Source organism: Ascaphus truei, chromosome 9 (assembly GCF_040206685.1).
Source record: "Ascaphus truei isolate aAscTru1 chromosome 9, aAscTru1.hap1, whole genome shotgun sequence".
In the NCBI taxonomy this organism is placed as follows: Eukaryota; Metazoa; Chordata; class Amphibia; order Anura; family Ascaphidae; genus Ascaphus; species Ascaphus truei.
The window spans coordinates 52,845,294-52,857,444 of NC_134491.1; the positions used below are offsets into that span (position 1 = coordinate 52,845,294).

Consider the following 12,151-nt stretch of genomic DNA (forward strand, 5'->3'; position numbering starts at 1 on the left):
GCCCACAAAAAATTGCCACACATCTGATAATGTGAAATATTAGAATCTTACATGTCGGATAACTTGCATCAATTCTTACAAGCCCAATCTAGCCTGAATTTACAAGGGGGGTTAGTTACACAAGTCTCCCGGCTACTAAACTGGGGCAGTCTCTGCAAAAGAATTGCACTGGATTTATCAGAAGCAAAACTCCCCTGGCTTTCAACAGAATTCCTTTTCTTTGATGAATAGGACTCCCGCTGAGTGTATGAAACATAATAAAACTTAGATAAATGATCCTTGAATAATATCCGAGCCCCAAATAAAAATGGGGGGGAGAATGATCACTGACACCTGTGGCAGTGAAGGGGTTAAGAGACGATGTTCGTACGGACAGAACATGATACGATACCCTGGATAAGCGAAGAGATTAGGACACACACCTGCAAGTGCTGCTTTTCTGCATGACGTCAGCTCGATGGTATCCAGACAGCTTACAGAAACCGTCATTACTGTATACTACAGGCCAGTCCACAATCTGTGCGTTTCCAAGTAAGAAGCTCGATTCTATAAAGTGAAGAGGAGACAGCAAGGTCAGAACATCACCAAACACATTGAAATCATTGAAAGCTTTGGAGGGCTTCTCAGGCTGCTCATCATTCTCCATATAACCCATTTAGAAAAGTTTCCCATTAACACCTCTGGAATGCCCTTCCCTCAATATCCGACTAGCACCCTCTCTATCCACCTTTAAGAACCACCTTAAAACACACCTCTTTAACGAAGCATATGAGTAGCTCAGTGGCTAATACTATACACCGCATATATAAACCTTGGCCCCTTGCAGACGCACTTACCAGAACGCCCTCCTACTGTCTCTGTACGTTCTCCCTACCTACCAATAAGATTGTAAGCTCTTCAGAGCAGGGACTCCTCTTCCTAAATGTTACTTTTATGTCTGAAGAACTACTTCCCATTATGTGTCATTAGTATTACAGTATTTGTTATTTATATGATTTTCACGCGTATTACTGCTGTGAAGCGCTGTGTACACTAATGGTGCTATATAAATAAAGACATACAGTACAATACAATAAAACCACTGTGATAACTATGATGTGCGATGCCTTGCAGGGAGGGACTTTGGGCAGATAAGGGGTTACAAAGTTATTTTTACTAGGCATAAAAAGATACTCTATGCTAGTTCTAATGCAGGGATGGCCAACTTCAGTCCTCAAGAGCTAACAACAGGTCAGGTTTGAAGGATATCCCTGCTTCAGCACAGGTGGACTGAGCCCGATTGAGCAACCTCTGGGATATCCTATATATATATATATATATCCTATACAAGAACAATTATTATTATTATTATTATATCATGAAAAGGGCTACCACCAGGGCGGGTTTTCAGGATATCCCAGAGGTGGCTCAATTAGTGGCTCAGTCCATCTGTGCTGAAGCAGGGATATCCTGCAACCCTGACCTGTTAGCCCTTGAGGACTGCAGTTGGCTTACCCCTGTTCTAATGCAATAATAAAAATAACAACAACTGGAAATAACAAATAGAAATCTGATTAACTGAAAAAACCACTCTGCTAATGTACAAGCATGGATATTCCCTACTTTGCAGTATTGGTATGTACGGCACATGGTAAAGAAGCACATTTATGTGTTAAGCGCAGAGCTCGGTGATAACCTTTAACTGACACCAGTAGCATTACAGGATCACTTACAGCAAGTCTTTGCATGGTGTTATTATTCCAACTCCCAGCAGTGTTGCGTAAATGATGTATAAGTGTATATTTCACGTAGCAATGTATAAACGTACACCCTGTAACAATGGGGGATTTTTGCTCTAGTGAACTTTGGAAATCCATGGGTCATTTTTTATTAAATGTAGCCATCTTTTGTAAATGGTTGATTTTCTAGGTGGATGGGGAAAGGAAAAGTAACAATTTTCTTTTACAACTCGCTTCTGAATGGCTGTAAAAGCCAATGTAACGTTCGCATTCACGTTAATGTCGTTTTCGTCTATTCCTTTATTTTAAGAACTGTAATAGGCAAAGATGAAAAAAATCAGCAATATTTTGTGCTACGTCAGGGGGGCTCAATTCCAGTCCTCAAGACCCCCCACAAACAGGTCAGGTTTTCAGGATATCCCTGCTTCAGCACAGGTGGCTCAATCAGAGGCTGCCTCCAATTGAGCTGAGACTGATTGAGACAACTGCGCTGAAGCAGGGACATCCTGAAAACCTGACCTGTGGGGGGGGGGTTCACTAAATGGCCGTCAGTGCAGCAGAAGAGGACCAAGGCTGAGCTTATAGTGCCGGCTACATTGACGTCACCCGTCGCAAAAGTCGCAATTCCGTTTTTGCGATGGCGCTGGCTGCAAGGGGTGGTGACATCATCTAGAGGCTATGTGATTTGCTTATTGCAGTCACATGGTGCGGCCATCGCGATAAATACCAAATCTATTGATTTCAGTGATTTTGGTCGCTGTGTCGCGCCCACTATAGGCGCACTCGACGGATTACATCTACTTGCTTTGACACTGCGCGCCGTCGCTGTAGCGAGCACTATAAGCGCGGCCCAAAGAAGCAAAGTTCTGTGGGGAAGATCATGTGACCAGGCAGTCACTAGATACAATTGGTGCACTGCTGGAGAAGGCAGGGCTCAAAAAGGGGTGTGTGCCAGAGCGTTTCAGAAGAGGAAGGGGGTGTGACTTTGTAAATGGTTCCTATAGAAACAAAAAATGCTCGTTACATTATAATACATTAAAAATGTAATTGAGTTGTTTAAAAAAAATGCTACAAGTATTTTCTCATAGTACAGAACGTAATAAAAATAAAAAAAAACATAATGTAAGATGTTGCTTGGCCTGAAGCTTTAATACCTCTGCCTTATCACTCATTTATCTTCCAATGTTTCCTAAATGGTCCTTTGACAGAGAAGGGATGAGCATACATTTGAACTTGTAGCTGGGAAACAGCAAATCAAGACAATGTTTAAGGCATCAATGACCGAAGTGGAACTTTTGAACCATATCACTGTCATTGGCTCCGTTTGTAGAAATGCTTCTTCGGATTCATTGAAGTTCACTCTTTTCATTTCTTCCAGGTTTGCCCTTCTGTTGTAAATGTGTGACGCATCACGCTGACAGGGGTTGGAGGCAAATTGAGCAGCTTGCCTTGTTTACCAGGATAAAAACAGAAAAGGGTAACCTTTTAGTTAGCTAGGATTTCTAAGCAGCCATTGGTAGAGCCCCAGCAGTGCTATCTCAAGGCATGTGCTAATGCAGGGGGGCGCAAACAATTTTCCCTACACCCCCGTCGGCGGTCACCTCACCCCGCGCCACCCCCCCCCTCAGCCCCACTTACCTTGGCTCCGGCGTCGGCACATCACATGATCTCGCTGCGTCATTTGCCGCAGAGTTGCCATGGCGACGAGTGTGGAGCCAAGGTAAGTAAAGGTTTACAGAGGCCCTGCAGCTCCCCCGGCACTTAATTTAAGTGCCTTCTGGAAGCGCGCAGGGCCTCTGTAAACAGCGCCCCCCACCCCTCCCGCAGGCAGTTTCGCGACCCCCAGTTTGCGCACCGCTGTGCTAATGGATAGTACCCCAGACCTTTCAGGTGCTCTGCAAATATGGCGCAAAATGTCATTTTAAATTTGTCGTTTTACCTGAACGCAGCAAACATTATTTAAATCATTTATTTTTTGGAGTGATTACAACAGTATATAAAATCGCTTTTAATTTTATATAGCCTAACTTTTAAAACTTTTTTTTATTCTAAAATAGTTAATAAAAAAAACCAGAAAGAAATGTAGATAAATAAAAATATTTGTATTAATAGTTGCAGAATTTCAAATAAAAGTTTTGAAGTTATTCAATAAAAACCATATACTGTATTTAAAGCAACAAAACATATAGTACTGCCTGATTCTTCTTCTTCTTATTATTATTATTATTAGTTTGAAGCAGGAAGTCTCCGGAGCTGAACCCCATTAATTGCAGCTCCGGGGACCCCCTTTTCCAGAGATACTTACCGGGTGGTGCCGGTATCTGTGGAGTTTAAATGTCCTGGTCACGAGGGCCAAATGATGACGTCCTATATGACGCTTCCTATTGACCTGGGGTGCCAGTATCTCTTGAAGCACGGGGTCCCTGGAGCTGAAATTAACACAGTTCAGCTCCAGAGACCCCCAGCGTCACTCGTACAATTGAAAGAAATAGTGCCATCCTAAATTTGCTGAGTTAAATCTGACCTTAGTGGGTGGGGTCCCCAATTTACTTAGTCGGGGGGCCCCAAAAATTCTTAAGATAGCCCTGTGCTCTGGCAAGAAAATAATATAATAACCAAGCAAGAGTATCTTGGAGTCACTACCATCTTAATACCTTAGAATTGTATCAAACGTTGTTACAGAATAGCTATTTTTGTCTTTTACATATTTTTAAATCAAGTTAACTGCAAAGTGAAAAAAAAAACGCTTTTCAGCCATTTTTTTCATTCAAAATGCGCAGCAATAAAATCTGCACACTGACAAGTGATTAGCTAAGTTGCTGATCGATCCGTTCTCCTGTAAATCTTTCACTGAAATTCGGCTAGGAGTTCACAAAATGCATCTTGGGTAATCTTCTGCTGCACTGACAGACAAAGTTCTGTGAGGAAGATCATGTGACCAGGCAGGCACTTGATTCAATTGGTTCACTGCTAGGGAGGGCAGGGCTCAAAAAGGTGATGCTGTTTCAGAAGGGGAAGGGGATGTGACTTTGTATATGGTTGCTATAGGAACAAAAATGCCTGTTAGATTAGAATACATTAAAAAGGTCTTACAATTTTTTTTAATGCTATAAGTTTTTTCTCATAGTACAGAACTGTTGTATTTTTTTTTTTAAAACACACGTAGGATATTGCTTGAACTGCAGCTTTAAGAAATAGCTGTGCACGCTGTAACTTACCTTTCTTATGCTAAAGCAACCAAAAAGAGCAAATTAATGAAATGAAGCGAAATGCTCTTGTAAGAAAAGTTTACAAGTAATTTGCCAGCTGCTTCACTAATGAGCAAAGTGTAGAACAAATAGAGCACAGACCACTGGATTTGGTTAATTAATATCCAACATTAATAAAATGCGGCAAGGATCTCTGCTCTTGATGCAGTCGCAAACAAGAGTTGCTGAGGAATAAACACTATGTTTAAAACCCCTCCACAAAAAAAAAAGCCAATTAACACTATTGATTTTAAATTTAGCACAGGAGTCAATCAATGTAATAGGATTTATTTATTTCTCCTTTAAATATTCCAATAGAAATCGTTGGGGCTTAATCACATTGCTGCCAGTGATCTGAGCCCAGCGGCCTGACAATGCTACGCAGAGAGGTTACACATGTATCAGGGGTTTCAGTAGGCGTGGAGTAATTCCCTGGCGACACATTCTCAATCAGTTCTCTGAGGGAAGGGAGCAAACGCCTAGAAAATGCAGCTTGCAAATGTAGCACTTTTTCCGGTTGATTGATAACGAAATCCAAATACAGTAGGGCCCCGCTTTTCGGCGTTCCGCTCATACAGCGTTTCCCAATTGTTCCCGTGTTCATAACATTCTGCGCTTGTTCCGTTTTTTTCCAGCGGTACCGGCAAGGGGGCCGCCATGTCTGCGCATGCGCAGAACGGGGACGGCCGAGGTCGCGCATGCGCGGAAGCGGAAAAATCGGCGGTTCCAATTGGATGGCCATTTAAATAGTTTACAAACCAGGAAGTAATGCTGATAATTTCAGCAGTAAGTATCTCAGGAACTGAAGAGGGGTCACCAGAACTCAGTGTATTGATTCAGCCCTTGAGGACCCCCGCCCCACCAGACACCATCCCCTCTCTCCCCCCCCACCCCCTCCCCAAACAATAGTCCAAATATATCAGTACTGTGAATATTGTGAAATGTCTCAATGTGAAGAGTATTACCATCGGCTGTTAATAAAGCTCCTGGCAGTACTATAGAAGTTCCTGGCGCCAATTATTACTCCATCAGTTTATCTACACCTGGCCTGCATGGATCCAGTAGTCAACTGATGTAAACTTAAGAACCGGGAAAGGAGGGTTACAAGGTTTCATGATTTTCTTCATCTCTAGCATCCAAGGTTGCCACGACAACCTTCCGCCTGCAATTGGCCCTGGGGAGAGCTTCATTTTAACCCCCCAGAGACACTTAATATTACAAAACACATCTCCTGAACGGAGCATCGGATAAAAAAAAAGTTAATGTTAAAAAAATAAAAAATAAACTGATATGGGTGGACTGCTGCTTTAATAAAACCAAGCGTAAGGGAGCTGGATGGTACGGGATACATTACAGGCACCCCACAATGAGAATAATTAGCCTCTTTAAAGCCTTTTCTACACAATGTATTTTTCTAAGCAAATTCTCTCTCCTGGAAATCTGCATGGTCCTCCGTAGCCTTGCCCTGCACTTATTTTGTGCAATATTGATGAGCGATCCATTACTTGTTTTTAGCACGAGGTGTTACTGGAGCACGGGAAACTAAAACAGACAGCTACAGGTATCGCAGTCTGAGATCCTCTCCGGTGCTCTCCTCAACTTGCACATGTTGCTAATGCTTATTTGTAAAGATAGTACAGTGGATCTTGGGTGCTAGCTTGTGTTGGTAATGGAGCTACACGTTCTCATTTAAAGCAGCAATCCAAGCTCTTATTTTTAAACATTTTTTTTTACCCAGGATTGAAGTAGGGGCGGGGGGGTCTCCGGAGCTGAACCCCATTAATTTCAGCTCTGGGGACCCTGGCTTCTTGAGATACTTACCTCTGCCGTAGGTGCCAGTAGCTGCTCTGCTACCAGGGATCACGTAATGGCCGCTGTTCAACGCTCCTGCGCCCTGCGGACCAATAGGAAGCTGTGACGTCATCAGTAACGGCTTACTATGGGCCCGCGTGACATTTAAACTTTAAAGCCCAGCCAGCTACGGAGATACATACTGGACACCTAACAAGCTCCTATTGAACCCCCAAAATAACCACAACATATATATAAGCATATGAGTGTCACAGAGGAGTGCTACTGAGCATGGCAATATATATTTAAAATCAGAGACAGAACATAAAACACAGACAGAGCTCAGTTTTTTGGCCAAAAATGTTAAACTAAAAGACCATTTTACTTGATATGTATACATATATATTTAGGCATACATACATTTATATGAATGAGTTTCACTGGATGTGCTAAAAACTGAGCTCTGTCTGTGTTTTATGTTCTGTCTCTGATTTTAATTAGCTACGGAGATAAGCAGGGGATCCACGGAGCGGAAATTAGATTCAGCTTTGGAGACCCCCTGCTTCAATCCTGGGTAAAAACATTTTTTTTAATAAAATGAGGATCTTGGATTGCTCCTTTAAAACTCCCACCTACTCAAAAAAAAAAAAACACACACACACACACACACACACACACACACACACACACACACACACACACACACACACACACACACACAGTCCAAACCAGTGTGTCCCCTGGAGCTGAACGGCACTTTTTTCTAGCTCCAGGGACTCACTGTTTCCCCAGGTATTTTCATTTTTTGTGGCCAGTGTTCCGCTCCGATTTGCCGGTGGGTTCCGCTTGTTAACAGGAAGCAGCAACATCAGGGGAGATAACGTTGTAGCATCCTGTTGGATGCCTGTGAGCACCATCTTTAAAAATCCAGGAAGTAAGCTGGTGACTGAAGCAGAATCTCGGGAACCGTGAAGTTTATCCAAGTACTCTTTGCCGTGTAATAATACAAACAATTGTGACATAATGGGAGCTCCCAGCTCATTCTACATGCAAACTAGCAGACATCGTAAATTAGGCATCAGGTATTTTTTAAAGTCATAAAATCATCTTTCCCCCCCCCCCCCCCCGCATTAAAAGTGGGGACTCTGCATAAAAGTAGGTGATTGAGTCTTTGTGATGTCACTCCAATGATGACATCATCAGTCCACCTGAAGCAGCTTAAAAATGATCGCTGGTAAAGGAGATAAATACATTAAAATGTAACTGTGAATGAATCCCAAGTGTCCCAAAATAAATGTTAAATTAATGTAAAATAAATGTTAAACTGTTGAATTATTTTCAACTGAAAAGGTGAACATTCTTAATTCAGCCAATTTCTAGGAGCCAGAAGACCGGTAATGTGCTTTTTTCTTGTTTTCTTTTCATGCCGTGACCCAGGTTAACACAAAGTTATGTAATCCAATTACTTCCTCTCTGCACAGAATAGCCACAGACGCTGTACAGTAGTTTAATATTATTAATGCCAACTACCCTGCAATTTCCAGATAGCCGTGGGAATGCAGGCGATTTCCCAGCATTCCACAGGATGCAATGGGGGAGATGAGTCTGCTCAAAGAAAGGGCACGTAGAAGTTTGTTTCTTAGGCTGCGTCCACGCTAGCGCTGAATGCGCGGTGCTTGCTGAGTTTAGTTCCTGCAATTTAAATTGGCCTGTCCCCGCTCACGCGGTGCGCACACACACGCACGCACTCGCCCTCCCAAGCTTGGCGCTTCGGTAGACAAAAAAAAAAGAGATTTTGAAGCGTGCTCAACTTGCCCGCAATGCCGCCCCCGTCCGCGCTTGCAAAATAGGCAGGACACCCGGTGCTCATGCTTTTAGAGAGCTGGTGACGTCACCACTCTCAAACATGAGCGCGGTCATCGCCAGTGGGGCCGCAGCCTAATATCTGATGCAAATTGCTGTCCGGAAAAGTTACCTCGGATCTGGCGGATTTTGAGACGCGCTAACTCGAGGCAGTACAATCTGTGCGTCATGCGACTCCTCCCTAACGCCTCGTGCTGTCACTCCCCAAACTGCAAGGTGAAGCAAACGTCACAAAACTTGGGAGCAAAACCCTTGCTACCTCAACACAAAGACGCACAATGACAAATTACGCAATTTGCATTGATGCATCCTCCCCAATGTATCAAAGCAAAGCAAAAAGTGGAACAAAATAATATCCCCCAAAGAACAGGGTCCGTGGTACAATGGGAATTTTTGCTCCGATGGAAAAATATGGTGCATTAGATGCTCCAGTTTTGCAGCCCTAAGGCCTCGGCCAGGCTCCCTGCTGGCGTGCTGAGGTGCGCTGAGGCGCAGGGAAAGCGGGTGCTTTCCCTGGCCTTGCGGTTGCACGCACTGTCAGCGGGCCGTCAGGGGGCGGGCCGGGGGCGGGCGGGTCCTCATTGGGCGAACCGCTCACGTGACCGGCCTGTCGCGCCGGCAAGTAGGGGAATTTTAAATTTCCCTAAGACCTATGCTTACGCGCGCTTGCGGAAGCGTAGGCGGGCCCCTACTAAAGCCGTTCTAATTGCGGCTGTAGGGTCTCAGTGCTGAGCGGGAGCGCGCCTAACATGGCTGAGCAAGCACTAAACATGGCCGAGGCCTAAGACTGATACACTGAGTGTACTGTGTGTATGTGTGTGCGTGTGTGCATGTGTGTGTACTGTATATGTATATCTTATACTATATTAGTGAAAGCACTGTATGTTTGCCTGCCTGCCTGGATATCCGGTGTCCCTAGCGGCAATCTCATTGGTCCCTTGGGCCGCCCGCCCCCGCACACCTATCATTGGCCTCACACACTCACACCACCCCCTTGGCCCGCCCCCCACACCTCTCATTGGCCTGAGGCGGAGCGACGGGCCAAAGGTCCACAAAAAAAAAAAAAAAAAACACACACACTGTCACACACACACACACACACACACACACACACACACACACACACACACACACACACACACTGTCTCACACACACACACTGTCTCACACACACACACTGTCTCACACACACACACACACACACACACTGTCTCACACACACTGTCTCACACACACACACACACACACACACACACACACACACACACACTGTCTCACACACACACACACTGTCTCACACACACACACACACACACACACAGTCACACACACACACACACACACACGGGGGGGGGTGTTACATACATTAGCGGGCCTCACAGTGTTAGCAGCACATCTCCCGCTCTCTTCCCCACCGGTCCAGGAGGCCCCGCCTCTTCCTGTTTCCCGCCTCTTCCTGTTTCCCGCGCTTTCACCCCCCCCCCTCCCTCCACGTGGGAGCTGCCGGACGGGTGAGTGAGCGGCCGGACGGGTGAGTGAGCGGTCTTCACGTCCCCTCACCCCCCTTCACTCACTTCCCCTCCACCCCCCCCCCCCGGCGCCGCTACAGTCAGCGGGGGAGCGGAGTGATCCACCTCCCCTCACTCACTTCCCCTCCACCCCCCCCGGCGCCGCTACAGTCAGCGGGGGAGCGGAGTGATCACCTCCCCTCACTCACTTCCCCTCCACCCCCCCCGGCGCGGCTACACTCAGCGGGGGAGCGGAGTGATCACCTCCCCTCACTCACTTCCCCTCCACCCCCCCCCCCCCGGCGCCGCTACACTCAGCGGGGGAGCGGAGTGATCACCTCCCCTCACTCACTTCCCCTCCACCCCCCCCCCCCCGGCGCCGCTACAGTCAGCGGGGGAGCGGCCACAACACGCTGCCTCCCGCCTCAGATCCACGTGGGAGCTGCCGGACGGGTGAGTGAGCGGCCTTCACCTCCCCTCACCCACCCCTCACTACACTTCCCCTCCCATCCACATCCCCTCCACCCCCCCTCCACCTCCCCTCACCCACCCCTCACTACACTTCCCCTCCCTTCCACCTCCCCTCCACTTCACCCCCCCCTCACCTCACTTCCACCCCCCTTCACCTCACCTCCACCCCCCCCTTAACCTCCCCTCCACCCCCCCCCCCTCCACCTCCCCTCCACCCCACCTTCACCCCCACCCCCACCTTCACCCCCCTTCACCTTCCCTCACTCCCCCTTACAACCTCCCACCACCTCCCCCTTACAACCTCCCACCACCTCCCCCTTACAACCTCCCACCACCTCCCCACCTTCCCACCACCTCCCCCCTCTTCCCACCACCGCCCACCCCTTCCCACCTTCTCCCCCCCTTCCCACCTTCCCACCCCCTTCCCACCCCCTCCCCCCCCTTCCCACCACCCCCTCCTGCCCCCTTCCCACCACCTCCCCCCTCCTCCCCACTTCCCACCACCTCCCCCCTCTTCCCACCACCTCCCCCTTCCCCTCCTCCATCTCCCCCTTCCCCTCCTCCATCTCCCCCCTTCCCCTCCTCCACCTCCCCCCCCTCCTCCACCTCCCCCCTTCCATTCCTCCACCTCCCCCCTTACCCTCCTCACCTCCCCCCTTACCCTCCTCACCTCCCCTCCTCCACCTCCCCCCTTTCCCCATCTCCCCTCTTCCCCCATCTCCCCTCTTCCCCATCTCCCCTCTTCCTCCATCTCCCCTGTTCCCCCCCTCCACCCCCTTCCCCCCCCTCCACCCCCTTCCCCCCCCTCTTTCCCCCCCTCCACCCCTCTTTCCCCCCCTCCACCCCTCTTTCCCCCCTTTCCCTCCTCCCCCACCTTTCCCCCCTTTTCCCCTCCCCCACCTTTCCCCCTTCACCCCTCCCCCCTTACCTCCCCCTTCCCCGCCCTTCCCACCACCTCCCCCCCTTCCCACCACCTCCCCCCCCCTTCCCACCACCTCCCCCCCCCTTCCCACCACCTCCCCCCTCTTCCCCCCTTCCCACCACCTCCCCCCTCTTCCCACCACCTCCCCCCTCTTCCCCCCTTCCCACCACCTCCCCCCTCTTCCCACCACCTCCCCCCTTCCCCTCCTCCATCTCCCCCGTTCCCCTCCTCCACCTCCCCCCTTCCCCTCCTCCACCTCCCCCCTTCCCCTCCTCCACCTCCCCCCTTCCCCTCCTCCACCTCCCCCCTTGCCTTCCTCCACCTCCCCCCTTCCCTTCCTCCACCTCCCCCCTTCCCCTCCTCCACCTCCCCCCTTACCCTCCTCACCTCCCCCCTTACCCTCCTCCACCTCCCCCATTTCCCCATCCCCCCTCTCCCCCCCCTTCCCCCCTCCACCCTCCTTCCCCCCTCTTTCCCCCCTTTCCCTCCTCCCCCACCTTTCCCCCCTTTTCCCCTCCCCCACCTTTACCCCCTTTCCCCCTTCACTCCTCCCCCCTTCACCCTTTCCCCCACCTCCCCCCTTCACCCTTTCCCCCACCTCCCCCCCTTCCCCACCTCCCTCTCCTCCAC

The 12,151-nt window shown here is 48.8% G+C and overlaps 1 protein-coding gene across 4 annotated transcripts in view; it reads right to left on the reverse strand.

Moving 5' to 3' along the window:
* The window catches only part of KCNH5 (potassium voltage-gated channel subfamily H member 5), a 196,296-nt gene that overhangs the window by 169,830 nt on the left and 14,315 nt on the right, over window positions 1-12,151 (reverse strand). For all 4 annotated transcript variants that reach the window (XM_075614860.1, XM_075614859.1, XM_075614858.1 and 1 more), the window contains exon 2: window positions 423-546. In XM_075614860.1, coding sequence (XP_075470975.1) covers window positions 423-546 — 124 coding nt within the window. The remainder of the gene's footprint in view (window positions 1-422; window positions 547-12,151) is intronic.